This window comes from Ochotona princeps, chromosome 16 (genome assembly GCF_030435755.1).
Source record: "Ochotona princeps isolate mOchPri1 chromosome 16, mOchPri1.hap1, whole genome shotgun sequence".
In the NCBI taxonomy this organism is placed as follows: domain Eukaryota; kingdom Metazoa; phylum Chordata; class Mammalia; order Lagomorpha; family Ochotonidae; genus Ochotona; species Ochotona princeps.
Window position 1 is genome coordinate 23197072 of NC_080847.1, and position 23639 is coordinate 23220710.

Sequence of the window (23639 nt, forward strand, 5' to 3'; positions counted from 1 at the left end):
AAGTCTTCAACACAAAGCTGACCCACATGTCAGCCACTGGAGGAAATTTAATATTGCTTCCAACTCTGCAGTGTAGTTCTGTGAAAAGGCAGGTGCAGGGTCAGCCCAGAGAGGATTCTTAGCCCTGAGCAATGCAGCAGAGCCCTGTGGTCTGTGAACTCCCTGATGCAGTAGAGCCCTGTGAGCTGGGAACAGCCCTGCACTCTGCCAAGAGGAAGCCTTATGCAACAAGCTGTAGGACCGGTTTCTGGTATCTGTAATCTCAGAGTTTGCCTGAGATAAAAGAGGGTAAACTGGGTGAACATAACTTTGATTCTCAGCAAATCCCTCTGAGATTTTGGGAACGAAGAGTGTTTTTCTGACATCCCATGGGTGGACCATGGGGCTGTAGGGGTGAGGATGCAGAAGCAAGGACAAGGGCTCCAAGAAAAGATCTGCAAAGCCTCTCAAAGGCACCCCGAGAACTCCCGGGTCCTTCCAGAATGGGACTTCAGGTTCTGGTCTTGACTTCTCTGGCTGCTTCTATGGCATGGGGTGAGTTTGAAATACAGACATCAGGGGCACGTGTGGAAATTTTTCCCTCAGGACTTGGGGCTACCGAGTCAGCCAGCCTGGCCACTCTGCAGAGAGCCATGAAGCATAGACACCCCATGACTAAAGAGCAGGGTGGGCAGTGAGCTGGCCTCCTCCAGCATGCACCAGGAAGGAGAGAGCTCAGGGTGTTTCCTTCTCCACTGTCAGTCCACTTCACAGCTGCATTATAGAGTGACTCAGGAGGCAGCATGATTCAACACTTGCTAGCTGTGCACCCTCAGACTTCTTGTGCCTCCTGACCCTGCCTCTCGCATGGGTCACCCTTGTAAGGCTGTGAGGAAGGAAGAGGGTGCTGATTCGCAACTGGGTAGAATGGGGCCTGGTAGAAGATGCAGAGAAGGTGTGGAGAAGGGTTCAAAATGATGTAGCATGCAATGCCTGCAGAGAAAACTGGAGAAGCGGTCAGGCCAGCAGAGTCGCTGGAAGATCGTTTGTGTCCTTGCAGAGTAGGGTGGCAGAAGGGAAGAGGGAGGAGCAAGGCCCAGGCAGTTCAGCTCCAGTCATTTGGGAGGTGGGCAGGAGCCTCCATCATGAATTTCCACATAGAGGAAAAGGAGGGCATGCAACCAGGCTGATTGACCAAGGGGAGTTGTTTCTGGAGACTCTGGGGCCCAGAGTTTGCCCTCGGTTGTCCTGTACCTGGCTCCGGGGTGATTAGGGCAGGGAATGGAGTCTCTGGGCATGAGCACTTGGTGAGGCAGGAGTCCTGGACTAGTTGGATGCTGGAGGACACACTTCCCCAAGGGGCAACAAGATTTCAGCCTCCAAAAAAGGAAATAGATTCATGGTTTAGACAGCAAGTGTAATATGGCTCCTCATCACACACCTGTGCCTTATTTACTCATCTATTTTTTAAAGATGTATTTTATACTTTCCCAGGCCATAAGCAGGGAGCTGGATGGGAAGTGCAGCAGCCAGAGTTTGAACTGGCACCCATATAGGGTGCTGGTGCTGCAGACGGAGGCTCAGCCTATGATGCCATGGTACCAGCCTCACCTGTGCCCTTTTACAGCCAGAGAAGCTAAGACTGGAAGAGGAAAATGAACCTGCCCAAGGTCCCCACGCACATCATGCCCTGCTTTTTCTCTGACACCCGAATGCAGATCTGGGGCTCTGACCCAAGCTGGATTTCTATCTTTTCTTAGGTGGTGGGACTCTGGAAGAGTCTCTGAAGATACAGCAGGAAAGGACCCAGATTTGGAGAGGAACTTTCCTTTGCTTCTTTGCTTCTAACCAGAAACAATTCTTCTTGGTCCACAGATACTGCCTTCTTGATCCTGTCTTCATAAAGTCTGTCTCCTTTTCCTCAGTTTCCTCATCTGTAAAATGGGCTTGCTATTGCTTAGCTGGCATGGCTTTCGGCGGCACCATGTAATGAATAAGAATGCACTTCAAACACGTGGTGCTTGTTCAGCAGATGCGTGTTCTGTGTGACATCCAGGCTAAGCTCTGCCTCCTACACCATCTGCCCACCCTTAACCCTAAACAGGCTGGCTTCTGCCCACTTTGTCTCTGTCAAAAGTGAACACTGGGCTTACACAGGCCAGGCCCAGGAGTTTCAGCTTGGATGCCAGGTTCCTTCACCTCTTCGATGCACTCAGCCCTCTGGCTCACCACCACTGTCCTGTCTGGGCCTCCACGATGTAGTGACACCCTCCTCCTATCCATCTTGGGGGTTGACTAGCCTCACTACCACTGTCCTCAAGTCTCTCCCTGCTCTCACACTGGCATCCGCCATGAGGTCAAACACACACCCAGGGTGTGCAGCCTCACCTCCAAGTGACTGATTCTCCCGTGTCCCCTTCCAGTCTTGAAAAGCCCTCCTCCCCTGGCATCATCCTATCTGGACAACTTGCTGACTCCCCACCAAGCATATCCACATGGAGCCCAGTACTCCCAGCCAGTTCTCTTGTAGTCTCTTTCCTGCTCACGGATTTCAAAATCTCCTGTGGCCATAAGTGTCTCATAGAACAAAGTCATTTTCAGTGCTGCAACGGACATCTCAATTTACAGGCGAGATTGAAACTGATAAACTCACGGTCATGAAGCCCAAAGTTCAAGAATCAGGACATGGTAAGTTGGTGACTGACTCATGTGCTGCCCAGGAAGTTCATCTTGGTGTCACGTTACTGCAAGAACAATGGAAAATAATCTATGTATCAATGTTTATGGGGTTGGTTCTTAATAACCAGTGGTGCAGAGACTGTTGATAACCTGATTTTAAGCCATTTCCCACGTCCTTGGATAGTCTTCTATAAAACAAAATCCAGATCATTCCTTTGCATTCTGGCCATACGCTTTTGGGTGTTGGCATATGGTCTGTATTCAATAAGAGGGAAAACAAGAGGCTGGAACTAATTTCCTGTCAGGGATGCTGAAACAAGCTGAGGTTGTTGAAATCAGAACAAGAGGTCTTGAGGGGCTGGCTTGGTCCATGGAGAATAGGCACCTGTGTATGGAAAGAGAGATCAGGTGGACTCCCTATGGTCCCATACTAAGTTCAGGCAGGACTGATGTGGGAGACACTGGGGAAATGAATTCAATGCAGAGGAACTGAGTGGTGGACTGTCTTGTGGATGATCCTGCTTAGACACCAGAATAACTTTTTCTAGGAACCCTCATATCTTATTCCAGAAGAGCAGCTGCTATTTGTCCATTCTAGAAAGCCCAAGCCCCAAGTCTGGCCTTCCTGGACCTCCCTGAGATGTGCTTGATTCAGGATTCCTTCCTGTTCCCCAGGGACTCTGGTGCATTCAGGCCACTCGCCCTTCCCAGGGCAGGCCCTGTGCTGGCTCCAAGCTTCCACACATTCTCTTCTCTATGGCATATGTCTCCCCATTACTCAGTGTGCACCCTGCCACACACACACACACGCACACACACCCACTGAAATACCAGATCCTCCAGGGGACCCAGTCCTGAGGCCTCCCTTCCTTTGCTTACACCTTACTGGGACAGGAGAACTTTCTTCCCAGTAGCAGGGTGAGGTAATCTGTAACTCATTCTCCCTTCAAAGTTTGACATTCATGTTCAACTTCTCTCCCATTATTCTGTTCAGAACTAGGGTCCTAAGGGGTCAATATTTCCAGAAGCTTCTAGCAAGGAGACCAAATGTTGCTTGCCAACAGTTCTTTCTGGCATGTTGTTTAGGCTACATGTTCAATTCTAGTTGGCTCTTTACACACTCAATTCCAGTTGGCTCTTTTAAGCAGCCCTCCTTTCTCTATTACTCAAGGATAAACTGAGTCTGGAAGATTTGGCTGACTTAGTCAAATCACCTGTTCATGTGGCGCGGGAAAACCCACCTGGAATGCAGGGCAAACCTTTCTGCTCTGATATCTCTTCTCTTCCTTTCCACATCCCATAGGGCAGCCGTCTGGACCACCTGTGGTGAACACCAGGCAGGGCAAAGTCCTGGGGAAGTTTGTCAGCATAGAAGGAGTGGCACAGCCTGTGGCTGTCTTCCTGGGAATCCCCTTTGCCAAGCCCCCGCTGGGACTCCTGAGGTTTGCACCACCAGAGCCTGCAGAACCATGGAGCTACGTGAAGAACACCACCTCCTACCCACCCATGTAAGCCATGCATAGGACTGGCACTGGCATGCATTGCTCAGTGGCAGAAGTGATCTCAGCGTAATACACACACACACCAAGATAATACTCTGATTGTCTGTACTAGAATCCCCAAGAACATTCCAGAATCCTTCTAGCGTTATATAGTCCTTGGTGTAACACAAGTAAGCAATGTGTCTCCCATAAGGTTTTTGCACAGAACAGACAGTTCCCAGACTGCAATGAGTAGAGCCCAAATTCAACCTGGGAACCCTTGGATCTGCCCTGGGCTGGAGCCTGGTGAGTCTGTTATGGAGATTTAGACTCAAGGTGGGTGCACAATACAGATGAATCTCTCTCTGGATCACTGTTGGAGGAGTTCACGGATGGCTCCTTAGTTTGGGGGATGGAGCTGAGTTATGGGGCAACCTCAAGTTCGTGGTGAAGGCCTTTGTCAGTGGGCAGCCAATCGCCACTGCTGAGGCACGAGTGTGTGCATTTCCTCCTAGATTCACAGGAAGATGGTTTTCTTGCTGCCTCAAGGCCATTCAGAGCTGGAATTAAGTCCCTTGGGAAATAAGGCCATTTCTGGGCTTGTACATAGTAACACAATCAGTAGCTCTGCTCACTGAGTGTGAACTGCAGTCTTTCAGTTACCCTCCTGCTTCTACCAGGCTTTTAAGACAGAAGCTTGGCATGTCATGGACGTAAGACTCTTACAGAAATCCCTTCTCTCATAAAGATCTTCCCAGCTGGAGCTGAATGTAGGAAAGAACCTTGTCCAAGTTGCCCAGAAATTTGGATGGCAGAGGTAGGCCTGGAACGTAGTAACTCTCCTGAGGTTGTCACACGAGGATGCCACTGAACCTGTTCTTATAGGATGTAAGTGCCTGCCACTTGGGTGTCCTCTCCTGGTTTGTGGAAGTTAGTATGGAGCATAGACTAGAATTCATATTAAAGGTGGGAATCCTGGTAACACTGCAGTCCACAGTAAGAAGCTGAAAGGAGAGAGAAGATTCTGGGAGTGTTATCTCTCAGGATGGTCAGTGTAGGGGCCACCTTCTCTTCTTTGCCCAGGGCATCCATAATGGTCTGGGAGGGAGTGATGCCAAGGCTTTCTCATGTTGCAGGGTCTTTGGAGACCCCTGTGAGTTACAAAGACCCTACCTGAATGCCCCCAAAGAATCTCCTACTTATGCCCTTATCTTGAATCTGCACACAGAAACATCATTTACAATCTTAAATCTCGCAAGCCAGGCCTAGCCTAAACCCAAGAACACCTTTCCTGGATCTGATTGAATCTCAGATCTTCCTTCCTTCACAGGTGCTCCCAGATCACAGGGGCAGGGCCAGTACTCTCAGAGGTGTTTGCCAACAGACTGGAGAACGTTTCTCTCGTATACTCAGAAGACTGCCTTTACCTGAATATTTACACTCCTACAGACTTGATGAAGAAAACCAGGCTGCCAGTAAGCATGGGACTATCTGGCTAAGTGTGTGATGTTCAGGTTTTACGCTTCTTTCTGCTGAGGACTAGAAAGGGAACGAGGACATTTGAGGTTGAGGGGAGGTGGCGGTCACAGGCCAAAGTTCTTTCAAGTATTCCAGGTTTTCCTTTGACCACAAGAAACAAATTTTTCATAGTTCAGTTTTCTTCAGTGACACAGTGTGATCTGAGCCTGTTTGTGGCGCATATGTCATGCACAACTTAATTTCTCTAAGTCTCTCATGCTAAAGGAAGGACCAAAAAAGCTTACTTTTACTTCCCACATTAAAATTCTGATATCCAGGGCAACTCAGACCCAGTTTACAATAAAGTGAAAGCTTTATTTACAAGGAGAGAAACTAAGGCCTGGGCAGAAAAAGGGAGTTCACACAGTAGGGCTGTCAGGACAAGATATCTTATCATGATCAAATCAGAAATCTCTGACATGGACTAGAGAAGGCAGCATGTGTGTGGCTTCCTCGCTGTCCCCCAAGTTGCACCTGTGACAACTTTCTCTGTCCAGTGACAGAAGTGTAGGGCTAGATTAGAAGGTCTTTGCTTTTGAGATTGCAATGGGCTCACTTTGCCCTGTAATTGTCTTTGGCACAAGCTGGTGAACCAGTGAGTCAGCATTGCCCAGATCAACAAAGGAGCAGAGATAAGGCAGACTGCTGGAGCAGGATGCCAGAGTACGAGCTCAGGTCTGCTGGAGGAGGGTGGGGTGTTAACACCCAGCCAGGTTCCCAGGAGCACACCCTGATTTCTGTCCAGAGTGAGAAATGAGGTTTTGAACTTGGCATTGAAAGTTGTCCCTGTACATGCTTTGTAAAGCACAGCAAGGTGGGAACAAATGTCCACACATCTCTTCAATCATTTATTCTTTTATTGTGCAGCCAGCTTTTATTCTTCTACATTCATGGATGGCTTTGCTGGTTAGGGGAGAAGGAAAAACACAGCACCCTCATCTGTGTTTTAAGGACCTTGCCCCTTCGGCTATACCAACAAACAGTTCACTGTTGCTCACCAGCCCTGGCACAGCCTTCACTCAGGATGACTGGGACACAGTCCCTCTGGGGAGGCAGGCAGGGTCGGGATTTAACTCTGGGCTCTGCCTCAGACTGACTGGGAGCTGAACCCTTTCTTAGCTTCTGTAACTAAGCTTTTCCTTCCTCAGCATGGGGATCATTGCCTAGGAGTGTTTGAGGATGACCATCAGGTTTAGCTGGATCCTGGCTGAGGACATGAAGCAGGGACTGATGATACAACAGAGTTGAAGGGAGATGCTCACACTCCTACTCTTATAGTCAACTGACTTGCTGTAGGCATGGGCAGTGGACATGGGCTCTGGGCAGGAGGAAATTTCCATGTGTGGAACTGCAGCCACACTACTCAATCACTCTTGAGCCACCTGTTAGCTGTGAGAGCTTGGGCAGCTCTCTGTCTGTGACATGGAACAATAGCAGCACCTATCTCATGGAAGGTTTGTTTTGTCAAGATGTTTGCAACAATTCATGTGACAGAAGTCATGTTGTGCATTTTTTCACTAACAATATTATTGCAATGTTATTATTACTACAATGATATTATTCTAGCCACTCTTCTTCTACGCTTACATGTGAGCTGGTTAATGTAGAAATCACGAATTATATACAGTGTTCATTCTCATGATTGAATCTTGCAGTCTCTGGCACAAAGTAATATCTCAAGTGATGGGAGTTAAACAACTGAGCAATTCCTCAGCAGGTAGATTTAGGATAGGGCACTGGAAGGTGGATGGGGCTTAGGAGATACAGGGGAGGCAGAAGACAGACACAAGAGGAAAAGAAACTCAGAGATCTGTGTGCTCCTTTGATGCACAGAGAAAACTTAATTCACTCCGAAACGAGTTCAATGATATGACCCAGTGTGTGTTAAGCTGGAAGAATGGTCCAGGCAGATGGATGACAGAAGTGTTGAGTAGAACATGACGATTTGGACTTTTCTATTCCCATAATTACACTGACAACCTGGAAAGCCTTGGAAGGAGGTGGCCATTAGTGATGAAGGGGAAGCCAGAGGTTGCCAAGGGAAGCCAGAGGTTGCCAAGGGACGCTGGGTGGCTTTATGGTCTTGGCCCCAACAGGGAGAGCTGGGGAGAAGAGAGAGACTGATCTTTGAAACTTTGTTGAACACTGGTGGGCATGAGGTAACAACCAGCTGAGTTAAGACCCAGAGTTTGGTAGTCAAACTGACAACTTCTGAGATCCTTCTCAGCTCTGTTTCTTATAACCTGTATGGCTTCTTCCCTCTCATCCAGGTCATGGTGTGGATCCATGGAGGTGGGTTATTGTCAGGTGGTGCATCGATCTATGATGGTCTGGCTCTTTCTGCCCATGAAAATGTGGTGGTGGTGATCATTCAGTATCGCTTGGGCATCTGGGGATTCCTCAGGTAAGGTGCTGGAGTCTCCTGTGCAGTGGTCCCACGGTGAAGATGCCAGGACCTATTTCTAGTCATGTCAACCTTCAACCAGACCTTTGTTAAGTGTCTTTTTAAAAAAGATTTAATTATTTCCATTGGAAAGGCATATTTACAGAGAGAAGGAAAGACAAAAAGGAATAATCTTCCATCTCCTGGTTCACTCCCCAAGTGGCTGCCGTGGCTGAAGCTGAGCCGGTCTGAAACCAGAAGCCAGGAGATTCTTCCAGGTCTCCCATGTGGGTGCAGGGTCCCATGGCTTTGGACCATCTTCCACTGCCTTCCCAGGCCACAATCAGGGACCTGAATTTGATGGCTGATGGGTGGACAGGTACATGAGTTCCATGCACCAAGGGGAAGAATTCAGATCTGCTGAGCAGGAGGAAGGGCTCAAGCCTGCCAGTCATAGGCTGTTCTTTCTCAGCCCCTTTGCTGGTCCTGCCTCTTCCTCCACCCTCTTCTTCAGGTCTCTGCATGCCCCCACTCCCTCTCTGTGAATCACCAGGTGATCTCACCGTTCTTTTGAAAACTCTCTATTTGAAATTTTGATCTTCAGTAAAATCCTAGAGCATGGTGTCAGGCAAGTTCTTTGTGATGGTGTAACAGGGTCACATGTACTTCCAACCCCAATTAAATATTCAATTCCATCAGAGTCAAGTTCCCCAAATGTCCTTGTCTTCTGAGCCCTCACCAGAACTGCCCCTCTTCCTCCCCTTACAGCATTCTAAACTTCTTGTATCCTTACTGTCATCCCCAACTCTTCTGAATTCTGCCCTCACTTGAAAATGCTCTGCTATATTTCCACAAGTAGTTGCCACAATGATTCCACTCCTTGGTACCAATTTTCTACGATAGCCTTTTTTCTGTAGTTCTAACAAGATACCCAAGATGAGGTACTTTATGTATAACAGCTTCTGTAACTCATAGCTTTGGAGTGTGACATTTCAGGGCGCATTGCATTGGCTCTGGTGAGGGCTCCCTTGGCTAAACTACATCATGAAAAATGGCAGCATGGCAGGATCACAAGATGAGATACAAAGCTAGAGAGAGGATAAGGGACTACCTTCTCTTTCATAAAAACTCTGTGATGGCAACAAGCAAGGGCCCTGAAGGAACCACATTGGTTACTTCCAAGGACAAAATATCAACAACCCATTCAGTTGGTTCCACTTATTAAAGGTTTTACTATTTCCCATAATTGCCATTTTGAAGACCAAGCCTCTAGTACAATAATCATTGGAAGAAATAAGCATATCCAAGCCGTGGCAAGCCCTATCTGACATGTGATCTAGTATCTGGCCATGACAACTTTTATCTCCATTCCCACTCTCTTCACTTGCAGCACAGGAGATGAACACAGCCGAGGGAACTGGGGTCACTGGGACCAGGTGGCTGCACTGCGCTGGGTCCAGGACAACATTGTCAACTTTGGAGGGGACCCAGGCTCTGTGACCATCTTTGGAGAGTCAGCAGGAGCTGAAAGTGTCTCTGTTCTTGTAAGTATCCTTGGCACCAGGTTTGATGCAGCTACTTATGGACTTTCTTAAAGACCAAAAAATTTATTTATAGCTACCTTTACCTTCAAGATTTGCACTCGCACCAGACTCTGCTCACTGCACAGCATCAAAAGCTGAAGTGCTAAGGACCAAATCGTCCTTTGAAAGGAGGCTCAGGACTCACTTTAAAGTGCTGGAGCTGTTAGAAGCTCCACTTGAGGGCCTCCGTGGTGATAGTCCTCTTACAAATTGGCTCAGGTCACTCTCTCATTCCTAATCTTTTCAATGCTAAGAATCATCTCACTTCTTGTAGGCAGAAGAGTTGGCATAAAGTTTGAGTAAGATGAGTCAAGAGCTTTTGATGGGCAGCTTATTGTTTGGCTGGAAGCAGAGCTACGTGTTAAGGATTGCAGCTTTTAGAAGCAGGCAGGGAGCTTCCTCCAAAGTGATCAGGTGGCTTGTCCACACCCAAAGGAGAACATAGCCAGCTCTGGGACTGGACGATGAGGTGTCCAGGAAGGGGAAAAAGAGGTGAGAGGGATACTTACAGGAAAGAGGGAAATAAGACAGGCGATATGGGATAAACACAGACTGGGGTGTGAGGTTTGTGGTAATGACGCTGGAGAGACACTGGGGGAAGTTAGAGAAGTGCTGGGAACTACAGGAAACCCTCTAACTGCTTCTAATTCCCTCCATAAGAGGACTAGTCCTACTACTGTGATTTTTTGAATGCGTATTGGTTTCATAGCTACATACTCCGAGGGAAATTGTTTATACAATATAGGGAAATAAACAGAATGAGTAAACCCTAAAAAGAAAAAAAGCACACACCATCCTACTACCCAAGGAGAGACTGTAAATATTTGACATGTATTTTCCTAGTCTTTATTTCATTATTGTTATGTATCTAATCATCAACCACCTATTATATATAATCTGTTTAATGTTTAATCACCTACCACCTGTTATCTTTATGTCTATCCTATATTTATCATCTATTGTCTGTGTTCTCTCTACCAATGTTTGCTTATTAGCATTTATCTGTTTACCTCTCCATCTACCATCTATCTTCTTATACAAAAATCTTTTCTCAATACCACAATATAATATAAATATGTCCTCCAACATAAAAGCTTATGGATAATTTTATGATTTTATAGGATTTCAATTTAAGATAAGTTCTTACTTACGGAAGTGTTGAATCAGAATCTGTGGCTAGGAATTTCCAGGTTGTCATTTGCATACTTCTGATTGTCACAATGAACAGGTACTACACATTGTTACCTGTCCCTTGCTGTCTTTTCTGATTCTGTCCTGCTAAACTTCTCTTGGAGAAACTTGGCCCAAGGGAGTTAAGAAGTAGGCTAGGCTTGGTAAGTTGGTTTAGATCCCTGTATCTCAAGGGAATGGCCTAGCACAGAGCTGTAGATGAAGGAAGACTTGAAGTACAAGCACAGCCCCGAACCACTCCATGAGTCGGGTATGAATTCTCCCCTTCCCAGGTTCTAACTTCGTTGGCCAAGAACCTCTTCCACCAGGCCATATCTGAGAGTGGCGTGGTCCTCACTCCCTGTCTATTCAGAAAGGACACTAGACTGGCTGCTAAGGTAGATCTCTCCCCAGAGAGCACCTGTCTGTTATGCTCTGTTCTCAACAAGTCTCAGGAGTCTTTCTGAGGGAAGAATGACTGAAGAAGCAGGATAAGGAAGCACATGCCCTAGCTTCTAATTCTACAACAAAACAAAGTCTGCAGAATGTAGATGTGATTTGCTGTGAAGGGTGTGTTGAGCTTCATGCATGACTGAACTCCCAGAGCAATGCACTGTCCATGAACTGCACTTGTCTCGGTGAGCCAAGATGTGTGGCTGGACCATGGTGTGTATTTCGTGATAGTCTCAAAGTCTGAATCTCACTGGATGTTGATTTGGATCTGGAGATCTTCACTGGGGGCCTTTGTTGGGGGAATTTATTTTACTGATTCATTTATTCATCCAATACATAGTTTTGTTACACATGTAATGACCTCGTACAATTCTACTCTATTGGATGAGACTGACTAATGACTTCAACAGCACATGAATTAGTAAATGTCAATTGTAACAAGAACAATAAAGGAAAGATTGAAGTAAAGTCCGGTGTAACAACAGAGTCTTAAAGAGCATCTAGGTCAGGTATAGCGAGAGAGCATCAGTGAAGTCTTCTTGTCAAAGTAACCAATGCATCAAGATTACAAATGTGTCCTGTGGCAGAACGAAGTATTTTGAGTGTAAGAGAGTGAGAGAAGGTTGGTTTGGCCAGAGATGAGAAAGCAAGTAGAAACCAGAGTCATCTGAGGGTAGAGGCCTGTCAGGGATCCATGGAAAGGATCTTATCACTTTTATCTGGAGAGTAAGAGCAAGCCCAAGAAATGGGTGATCAACAGCATTGGCTTTGCTGAGAAGCACCTGTTGGAGCCAATGACGTGGAGAATGTTGGTACTGCTGTGAAATCTAGGGTTGGCGGGATGTTGGGTACAGCATCTATACCCCAGGGACAGATAAAGTAGGATGGGAAATGTTTAAAACTTACGAGAATGCTTTAAGAATCCTTTCCTCATGCCAGCAGATGTCCATGTGACCAAGAGTAAGTCAAGGAGAGAGAATATTTTTAAGGAAACAAAAGTGATAGGAGCAAGATTGAACTTTGTAAATAACTAGGAGCCAAAATTAGCAAGATTAAGGGAATCCAGACTCTTTGTGTTTTGCTCATTATCACTTTTTCCCCTCTACGCATTGATTCTAGATTGTACCCTGGAACAGCCTGCATGCTCACCCTGACCCCACCACCATAAAGCTGCCACTAGCTGTCAGTACCTCCCCTATGACTGAACCTCAAGTATGCGTTGAGATTGCCAATATGCTAGTTTCTTGGCACTCGTATTTCGGTGACATTCTATGCTTTCCTAAGTTTCTTTTCATTAACCTTCTTTTCTAGGGTGCTATAATCCTGCAATTTAGTATGCTAGTTACACAGTGTTCTCTTAAGTATTACACACATATTAGTTTATCTCAAAAGAGAAATGCAATCAATATCTCAACATTTATGGTAGAGAAACTAAGGCAGAGAAATGTAGTGGTTTGCCTGAAGTGTAATAGCTAATGAAGTACAGGAGGCAAGACTTGAAGTTGGACTGTGGCATTCAGGATTCCATGCTCTTAATTCACTCTGCATTGTCTCTGATTCATCTTTGAGATATTTATTCTCATTTAATAGAGACCAGATAATGGAGACCTGGAGATTGTAATTGGCTCGTGTCACAATTCAAATTAGTAACAGAAGCAATATTCTGTGAAACCCAAGAGCCCACAACTGCTTGTCTAGTGTATTTTCACAGCCTTCGAAAGTTGGACATTGAATATGATACCTCTTTGCTATGAATGGATGGAAGGGACATCACAGTTGAACTGTGTCATTGCCCTTGATCTCTGCAGCAAGTTGCTATCGCTGCAGGTTGTAACAGTACAACCTCAGATGCCTTGGTTCACTGCCTGCGTCAGAAGACAGAGAATGAGCTCTTGGAGGCAACATGGAAAATGGTAAGCTTGCCCATTCAGGTGATCCTGGGAAATGGGTCTCAGGCTTCACTGCTCAAAAATTACCTGGTACAATGTCAGCACCTGGATGTCAATGTATAATTTAATTTTCTTTTCTTTTCCATTGTGAACTATTTCAAATGTCTGAAGTCCAAAAATAACAAGTAAACATGTCCAAAGCAAGCGTCATCCTGAATGTTGCATTTGGAGATATTAATCATAGAGAGCTTCTGAAATGTGTCACAGATTATCTTTGCTGGTTTATAAATACATAAATTATGCAGTGTAATAGCCCATTCTCTAGATTTTCTGAGACTTTGCCTCAATTATGACTCTAGGTCGCTTGGCCAACCACCCATTCCTTCTTTATCATCTACCCATTCCTCCTTATATGCATGTGTGCATCCATCTGTCCAACCATCTTGTGATTCATCCACCCATTGATGAACCAATCCAATCCATTGACATCATTCTCTAGTCTAATAATGTAATAATCATCTAAATATCATTAAGTCATAAAATATCTTTAATCCATCGTACATTTGTCTAAAAGCAATGATCTATACATGTCCTAACTGCTGGTTATCCTCCATCTATCCATGTACACATATGATTCACCCAAACTCTGTTGAAAACTCCCATCCATTGATCCATCCATCCATACAAATTTTCTAATGGGGTTGTTATCAGGGATGGTGAGGAAGGCTTCAGTAGAACATAGTCTTTACTCACAAAGAACTGTTCAGTGAGAAATACACTCATACCCACTGGACTGAGCTGGGAGTAGAAAGTGGAGGGCAAGGGACACATCAACTATGGCCAGCTGTGCAGCTTCCAAGGGAAAGTGACATTTGAAGAGTGTTGTTAAGCAAGACAAACACCCAGCGAACACACAAAATCCAGGCCAATGGAAACCACTGTCAGTAGTGGCTAGCCCTGGACTCTGCCTGTCTATATGAAGGTTGTAGCAGATATAATTGCTGTCAGATAAAGATACTGTTGACTGGGCTCCAATGAGGCAACTACAATTGATTTCAATGCCTGGAAACATTCAACTGTTTTAACTGTTCTACATATGGCACAAGAGTATCCCCTTCTGGGAGGGAAGATAAAGCAATAAACAACCTCTCCAGAGCTCCAGTGTCCCTTGTGTTCGCTCCTAATGGCTGTCCTGCACTTACTGATGCCTACCCATCTCTCGACCCTCACCTTTGTCCAGTAAAGCCTTTGTCAAAGGAGTCTGCAAAGCAATGAGAAGCAATGGACTCTCAAGTGTCTAGCTCACATCATCAGCTTTCCCCCAGGTAGCCTTCTCACCACATCTTCTATCATTGTTTTTGCAGAAGTTTTTCACTCTCAACTTACTTGGAGACCCCAAACAGGTAAGCACCTGCTCCACATGGCCAGCAATGTGTCTTTCTTGCAGGTAAGAGCATCCTTTGCCAACTCTCCATGGCTCTCCTTTCTGCCGGCATAGGCCTATCTGGGGCAGCAGCTACTGCCTCCTGCTCCCACTCTCTGTTGTCAGCCCAGTTAAACTGGATTAGGGCTTTGCATGTCCTTGATCTGGTTCTCTTTACAGAACTTACGTAAACAGCCAGAATGGGTTTTTATCAGTCTTTGCAGAACAGAGACAGGTAGAAAAACCAAAAGGTTCGAATCGTTGTCTGCTTCCATACACTACCCAGATATGAAAATAAGGCCCACAGAGGCCATGGATTATAAGGATGGTGCTTACATGAGGCCTCTGCCCTAACACTACCAATAAATGACATCTCACCTTCTCTAGCCCCTTCTCAGGACCAGGTACTATGCTGAACATTCACAATTTATTGAGTCATTTAGTCTCCCCAACTATTGTATTAGTCCATTTTCATTACTGTAAGAAAATCATCAAGTCTTGCAATTTTATGAAGAAATGAAGTTTAATCAGCTCTCAGTCTTGGACATTTAGGGGCGTGTCACTGTCATCAGTTCAGCTCTGGTGAGACCTGAGGAGGGCACTGCAATGACAGGAATCATGTTGATGACAAGAAGCCTGAGATCAATCCACAGCTTAGGCTTGCTCTTCTAACAACTCCGTCTAGAGAGGATTAACTCAGGGTCCAATGTCTAATGGGGAATCAAGTCTCAGTGTAGGTACCTTGAATAGTAAGGAGCTAGCTATGCACTTAGTTGGAACAAACCCTCTCTCACCAGAAACCCCTGTTGGAGGCAGATAAGATTAGTCCTCATTAATTATGGACTCTGTGCTTGCTAATTACTCGTTCAAATGTATTTATTATCTTGAATGAAATGAGTAGTTCTGAGGAGGTAATTCACAGGCATGGACAGAGCAGACGTTGGAGTCATGTGATGCTCATGTTCCCATGTGAGGTCAGATGGCGTGATGCTTTACCTTTTGCTCATCTTCCATGCTGAGAAGTGCCCTCTTTGTGGGTTATTTAGTGCCACATTTTTGTATTTTTGTCCAGTTCTTAAACTGTTTTATCTATTTAATGTGACTCCTGTGTGACATGCTCAAGTCTAGTGATGTACTGTCTAGTGTTCTATACCCAGGTAACTGTTGATGTGTCCCACACAGCATTTGGCTGGAGTCACAGCATGTTGGCTGTGAGTGCAGTGTCGAGAAGCTGACAGCACAGGGCATCCCAAAAGGAAAACCAGGAAAAGGAGACTTGTCAATATGTGCATTAGATCTTTCTGGATACTGCTAGAGTGGCATCTTCAATGTGTAACGGAAGGGAAAAGACCATAATTTGTGGATTCATGAGATGGTAGGAATATCCAAAAATCTTAGCGGATAGTGTTGTGAGATTGAAAACCAATGGAATGCACAGGCACATTGCCCAGGGTCTTGAAAATGACACTCTGGCTGGTGTTGGACTCTTTATTAGAACTTTGTATTATGTATGGTGTTTAAAGATAGACCTACACATGAAGGTTGATAAAATGTGAACAGAGGCTATCAGCAGCCAGAAGCTGTGTTTTCCCTTGCAGTAAGGGCTGTATTTATGGGTTCTGTGTCCTTACCACTGCTATGAGACAGAAACACCAGGAAGAATGAGATTCGGTGATAGGTAAGGAAGATAGATAGAATTCTATATATTCTATCTATATGAGTGGAGGTTCGCATCCTCTCCTCCACCTGCATTGCTGTCTTCCTCCTGCTAGCAATGGTTGAAGTTCTGCCTCCTGGAGTCACACAGACACACCCCTTTATTCAGGACTCTAAGTTTGAACACTGTTCATGGTCCCTAAGTATATTGCTAGCCTTGTCCTCAAATCACAGACAGCGTACTGTGAAAGTTACATGAGGTAAGGGTCACAAATCTAATATCCTTTCTACCTTAGAGCTACCCATTCCTGCCCACTGTGATTGATGGAGTGCTACTTCCCAAGGCACCTGAAGAGATTCTGGCAGAAAAGAAATTCAACAGGGTTCCTTACATTGTGGGAATCAACAAGCAAGAGTTTGGCTGGTATATTCCAACGGTGAGAATGTGTAGGCCTTTTAGACCCATCTAACCTCTTGTCCCCAGAGTTCTTCTTTCTCAAAGGAGCTGTCCCTAACGACATGAAGTGACACTGTCTTAGAAACCTTCTCTGGGATGGATCAGCACTCACACTGGATGGCTTATTCCTGCAAACACTTCTCACAAAACACTCTTTGGTCATTCTTCATTAAAGATCCTGACACAGCAAGGCTGGAAAGCCTAGAAAGAAAACGACTGTCCACATGGGAAAAAAAAGAATGGTTAGATTTATGAAAAGGAACTGGGAGTTAAGGAGAGGCAAGCCTGTGACCCAACAGGTTATTACATAGGCTGCCAAGCATGAGTGCCTGTAAACCTTTACAAAACTCATGCCTCTCCATATTGGTCACCTCTGTGGGAGAACTTAGAGTAAGCTGCCTCCTCCTCAATTAAAATCGATTTCTAGAAGTGAAGAGTGCCTTCCCTGCCAAGCATAAGCAAAGTTATACCATAGCTGAAGCACTGAGATGATTTTGTGGAGTGCAATTGTTATACTTGGGATAAAAATGAAGCATTAGCTTAACTCAAATCCAGAAACAAGATGCTGGAGGTATTTAAATGTGTGGAGTGTAAAGGGAAGGCACTTGTGGATGTGTATGAAGGGGATAGTCCTTGAGCATGTATGTGTGCATGCAAGTCTTCAGGAGAAGCAAGCTTCTCTCGCATTGATTATGAGAAGCACTGGTATAGGTTTAACTAAGGAACCAGCTGAGCCAGAGCATTATCCTCTGACAAAGACTAGGGAGAGCACCCACAGTTAACTTCATGTGTTCACATTTCCAGAGTCTTCAAAAAGGTTAAGTAAAAATGTTCTCTCACGTCCTGCAGGAAACAGTTTGGATGATAGATGAACATCTCAAAAGATAGAAAATGGGTGTAATTGAAAACTTTTTGAGATAAGAAAGGATTAGATTAAATAATAAATTCTCCTGGCTGAATTGAGCTTTCTCAGGCAGGCATTTTAAGGGAGGCTAGGGTCATCCTACAGCCATAACCATTAGCATCTAGAAGCTAAGTTAGAGTTGGGTCAAGCCTTTGCACATATAAGTTTGGACATTAGTTCTCACTCCAGAAAGACATCCCTAAAGGATTGAACCTCTCATGGCAGGATTTGGTGTTTTCTCAGCCATCTGGGACGGTGGGATCTATGCACTCTGTCCCAGAGTCCTCAACTTCAATACTGACTATCCTACACCTTCCCTCTGTGCCCAGCTGACCATTGTGAATGTTCTTGCCTGATAAATAGGCAAGTCTATATTTATGTAACAAAGGTCCCCAATAGCTTCTGCTGGACATTTTTTATCTGTATTGTACTGGTTCTGTCCAATTCATCATCCATAAGGAAGACCTAAAAGGACCTTCACTCTGCATTGGCTTGGTGCACTAGTCAATGTGTTTTTTTCTCTATTAACTCCTGTTGATTCACAAATGCTTAATCCCACCTCCCCTTTTTTTAAACAGGCTATGGGATATCCATTCTCTGAAGGGATGCTGGACCAGGAGACGGCCACAGAAATCTTGTGGAAATCTTACCCTGTTGTCGTAAGTCTAGGGAATCATAGGAATTGCTTGAGACCCAAGAAAAGACTAGAGGTTTCCCCAGATTATGGCCTAATTAAATGAAGTAAGAAAGATGGGGACCCAAGTTTCTGCCCCCATTTTCTACTATTCCCACGCTTCCCTATCCCATGGTGGGGATTCTTTCACGGATCAAGAGACTCACTGATAACCCAAGCATTCCTCACTGACTAGGGCAGCCATCTCACTCATCCAGAGAACGGGATTCATTTCTTCATCCATTTCAGAACATCTCTAAGGAACTGACTTCCGTGGCCACTGAGAAGTACTTAGGAGAGACAAAGTGCCATGCCAGAAAGTTAGACAAGTTCCTGGCCTTGGTTTCAGATGTGCTGTTTGGTGTCCCATCTGTGATCGTGGCTCGTCGCCACAGAGGTAAGTGCTGGGGGGTGGAAAGGAGAGGGACAATGACACTATTGGCTTCAGTTTCTGTGTTCTCTAACCTCAAGTACAGGCACTTGTTAAGCGGGTTGAAGGCAGTCTTATGACTGATTCCCTTTCCAGCAGAAGACTCTAAAAAGAATCCAAATGCAAATGATGTGTCTGATACATCCCAGAAAACAGCAGCAGGGAGACATGGAAGAAACAGAAGCCAATCAGAGATGCACTGCCAAGCAAGTGACAACTGTGGGCAGCTGGAACTGAGAAGCTCTGGGGAATGAGCAAAAGACACACCTGAGGGCTTTCTCATCAGAAAAGAGCAGGAGTAGTTATCAACTGACCCCCAACTGTCACTGACTGAAAGCTGTTCCAGGAAGTTGACTCTCTGCTTTTTATTTTTTTTACCTGCACACATGTAGACAGAATAGACTCTAGTGACCTATGAAACTCCTGAGGCAAGTAGCTATAGGTTCTGGAAGCAAATCTCAGGCTGGCATGCCCAGAAATAGGGGATACGAGTGAGGTACCCACAGGATCCATTGAAGGAGTTCCTTATCAGAAGTGATGATGATACTAGTGTGTGGAGAGCAAACACCAAATTATGAGTCTTCAAAGACGTACTAGTCAGGGTGCCCAGAGAAAGACTCAGTCAAATGGATACAACAATATGGATGATGGTATAGAGGAAGACATAGATATATAGAACATAGATACTAATGAAGAAACATTCCAGGAGTATTTTTAAAATATGTGTTTATTTGAAAGATTTATAGACAGAAAAGAGTTGGACGTAAGTCTTCCAGCTGCTGGTTTACTCCCCAATTTACCTCAACAACCAAGGGTGAGCCAGACCAAAGCCAGGAGCCAGGAGCTTCACCCAGGTCTACCACATGTGCTGTTGAGGGCCCAAGTATTTGGGCCACCATCCAATACTTTCCTCAGTGCATTAGCTGGGAGATGGATCAGAGGTGGAGCAGCTGAATCTTGACTCAGCTCATACGGAATGCTGATATTGCAGGCGGTGGCTTAACCTCATGAGCTACAACACTAGTCCCTCCTAGGAGTACTGATATGTGGGTTTGTGGAGATTGAGAAATCCCATGAAAGCACTCCACAGGTTGGAGACTCTGGGATCCCACTGACATGGTTCAGTTCAAAGTCCAGAGGTCTCAGAACTAAGGAGGTCAATGATGAAACTGGAATTCTGAGGCCAAAAACTTCAAACTATTGGGGGTCACTGGTGTACATGTTGAATTCAGTTGGCCAGGGATCCTGGAGACTTGATGTCCAAGGGCATGAAAAGAGTGTCCTGGCTCTGTTATTTGCCTTTTTGCACTTTTTGATTGGTTTCTGCCATGTTGACAGCCAGTCGTCTTCCACTCAATCCATTTGCTCCCATGCTGATTTCCTTTGGGAATATCCTCACAGACAGTGCAGAACTAGGGTACCACCAACTCTTAGGAATTCCTTCATCTGGTTGAGTTGACAGCTGCAATCATCACAGATTTCTACGGTCACAGCCAGCTGAAACCTAGTTTGTTAGAAAGAAGGAGGGATGATGGAGGAGTGAGTGCCAAACCTGGGATTCTCCAGGACGAAGTAGGTGCAGATGAGGGAGTAGTGAGATGCGGGTGAAGTGGGGAGGTGTGAGTGTCTGTTCCTGAATTTGATTTTTAATTTCCAGAATACAAGTTTCATCAGGCTTTTTTTTCATGTTCTTTGAGTAATGAAATTATGAATGTTCTCTTTTTTTGCTGCATTTCAAGTTTATATAAACTTTCACCACCAGCTTGATGGATGCTGACTCTTCCCTCTTCCAATGTCTCCTCTGTGAGCATCACGAACTATGCCAAGTTCTGAGTCATCCTGTTGGGGTGGTCCATGAAGGAGCATGCTGGCTCTGAGGATCCCAACAACTGGGACAGCTGATATCTTTGGACATGGACAGGAAGGCTTTGGTGGCGTGAGAGGAAAACACAGACTAGAGAAAGAGAGATAGGAGAGACAAGCTCAGCTCCTCCTGACCTCTCTCTTTTTTGCCACCATCTTATAGCCTTAATGTCATAACTTTCTCCTGGACCAGAAGGATGTAAAACACGTGAGGTGACAGAAATAGGAAAAGCCTAATCTTGTGATTTCCTGAGATATGGGACGAATTGCTTCTTCTCTGCCCGAGTTTGTATTTACAGATCTGGTGCTTCACTTTAAAAAATGAGCATTGCTTCCCTTCTCGCAGAATACATGAGAAAAATTCTGAAAACGTTCAGCAACAGTTCACAAGAGAAATCTATTATGTTGTGGTTATTCTCAAAATGAATACAATGAAGTACACCCATGTGTAAATAGTATGAATATAGTTTCTGGCTTATGCATTCATGCTAGTGAAAGGGGTTTATGAGAATTCATTTAGTGTCCCTTTAATATTAGTTATTTTAGATGGAGTGAACTGAGGGTTCAATACTAATTCATTCAATAGTCATTCATTTATTCCACCAATAACAGGTTCAAATCCCAGGACCACCACAACCAGCTAGGATGTCCATGGCTTCCCTTAAGCAACTTTTGTCTTCCTAGAACCACATCTTGATGTCACTGCCCTGTTCTTACAGCCAGAGGGTTCCTGAGATGACACAGGTGTTGATAACGTCCAGGTATATGTCTGCTAGCATGAACCATGCATGAGTCTGTGTCTTTCAGATGCAGGGGCCCCCACCTACATGTATGAATTTCAGTATCGCCCAAGCTTCTCATCGGCCATGAAGCCCAAGACATGACAGCAGACCATGGCGATGAGGTTTATTCTGTTTTGGGAACTCCATTCTTGAAAGGTAAATCTCTTGGATACCTATGAAGGTGGCATTAGGAAATCTGCATCACCGCCTTGATGTGGTAGCCTTCAACATGCTGCTCATCTAACCTGAAGGAAGGAAAATAAGTGTTCATGGACCCTCAGCCATAGCCAACCTCAGAATCATATCTACTCTGGGGTGAGACCACCTCCACTATGTCCCACTTAGGAAAAGAGCAAATGTGAGTGAAGGGATGGTGAGAATTCAGATAAATTTTGCATCACATCCAATGTGTATCTGTCTTTCTGTCTATAATATATCCCTTTGTCTCCCTTCCTCCCTTATTCCCTCCCTCCCTCTTCCATTAATTCATTCAGTCCATATATGGCTCAAATTCAAGTTTTATCTCAATCAGTTATACAGTCTTCATGTATCTATCTATCTATCATCTATTTATCGTCTAATCAGCTCCTTTTGCATCTATCTCAAGCTCAAATTTAATCTAGAATATATTTAATTGTTAAATAGTCAAAAGCAAACTTCTCCCAAACGCCTTTAAAACCTTAACTTTCAGCAATTACACTGTGACTCTTTCTTTTTTTAAGATTTATTTTATTTTTATTGCAAAGTCAGATATACAGAGAGGAAGAGAGATAGAGAAGATCTTCCATCTGCTGATTCACTCCCCAAGTGGCCGCAGCGGCTGGAGCTGAACCAATCTGAAGCCAGGAGCCAGGAACTTCATCCGGGTTCCCACATGGGTGCAGGGTGTCAAGGTTTTAGGCCGTCCTCAACTGCTTTCCCAGGCCACAAGCAGGGAGCTGATGGGAAGCGGGGCTGCCAAGATTAGAACCGGTGCCCATATGGAATCCCAGAGTGTGAAAGGAAAGGACTTTAACTAGGCTACTGCACTGGGCTCAGCCCACCAACGTCTCTAAGCATTTCCCAAGAGACAGACTATTCAGGATGGTTGTAGCTCTGCTATTTTTCAGACTGAAAATATGAGTGGGTAAAGTAGATGGAGAAAAATCCCAAGGCAAAGCAATGCTGGAATGTGAGTTACGGTAGAGCAGGGGTGGAAATGACCAGCCTCTGGGCTATATAATCTCATGAAGTCATTTGGTGTGGTCTTGCCAATGCAGCTGCAGGTGAGACTGGAAATTCAATAAATTGAAAGCAGCCTTTTTGTGTGGCCCACAAGTGAGGGTATAAACATCTGAATGGCCCTGGGTGGCAAAACTTTGTCCATCTGTGCTGTGGAGGAAATAATAAGGTTTGACATTGAATTCCTGGACAAGTGCATTCAGAAGACCAAGACAGTTGTATGACTGTATGCCCATTGTAAGTGCTAGGTCACTCTTTCTAAGACCAATTATTGAGAACCTTAGCAACATAAAGGTGTTGCTCAACAGGTGTGGAGTAAGAGCCAAGACTCCATTTCTACAAGCTCCCTAGTGATGCTAATGCTGATACCCGCTGCCTCCTAGATCACACATTCAGTAACAAAGAATTTTCTTCTTTGCCCCAACAGAAGGTGCTTCAGGAGAAGAGATCCAACTCAGCAAGATGGTGATGAAGTTCTGGGCCAACTTTGCTCGGAATGGGTGAGGCTGATGGCAAAGATGGAGCAGGGTTAGACGATTGGGAACATAAATCTAGTGTGAAAGGGTAGCTTCTAAGATTTTTGAGGACCAAATTCCCAATTCTACTTCAAGAAATTACCTCCAAAATGATAGAGGTTACTCTATAAGAGGAAGGGCACCTCTTATCTTGATATGAGAGCAGGGGTACCCTTGCATGCCTCAAAGGGGTTGTGGTGTTGCTTATCAGCCTTGAATAATTTTTCTTTGATTTTGTTTCAGGAATCCCAATGGGGACGGGCTGCCCCATTGGCCAGAATATGACCAGAAGGAAGGGTATCTGCAAATTGGTGCCATCTCTCAGGCAGCCCAGAGACTCAAAGACAAGGAAGTAACTTTCTGGACTGAGCTTCTGACCCAGCAGGTGCTGGAGAAGTTACCCTAGACCAAACATATTGAGTGATGAATGGGAGGCCAAGCCAAACTCACAAATCTAAAGGAATCCAGACTGGGACATTGCACAGCAGTTTGCAGGTCAAGGAAACATCCTGAAGACTTGTCTTGTGAGAGGCAGAGGCCAGGAAAAAATTGTACTTGTGACATCAAGGGAGGGAATAAA

General features: G+C 45.1%; 1 protein-coding gene across 1 annotated transcript; it reads left to right on the forward strand.

Annotated features, from left to right (window-relative positions):
* The first annotated feature begins 370 nt into the window (after positions 1–370).
* LOC101524000 (liver carboxylesterase 1) lies at positions 371–23502 on the forward strand. The gene is given in 15 exon segments (XM_004599973.3): positions 371–534; positions 3962–4166; positions 5470–5614; positions 7928–8061; positions 9431–9584; positions 11087–11191; positions 13055–13159; positions 14500–14538; positions 16511–16651; positions 18154–18234; positions 18498–18645; positions 21349–21417; positions 21420–21479; positions 22972–23044; positions 23303–23502. Coding segments are annotated over 15 exon segments (1674 nt in total). The 5' UTR covers positions 371–482; the 3' UTR covers positions 23466–23502.
* Positions 23503–23639: the final 137 nt, after the last annotated feature.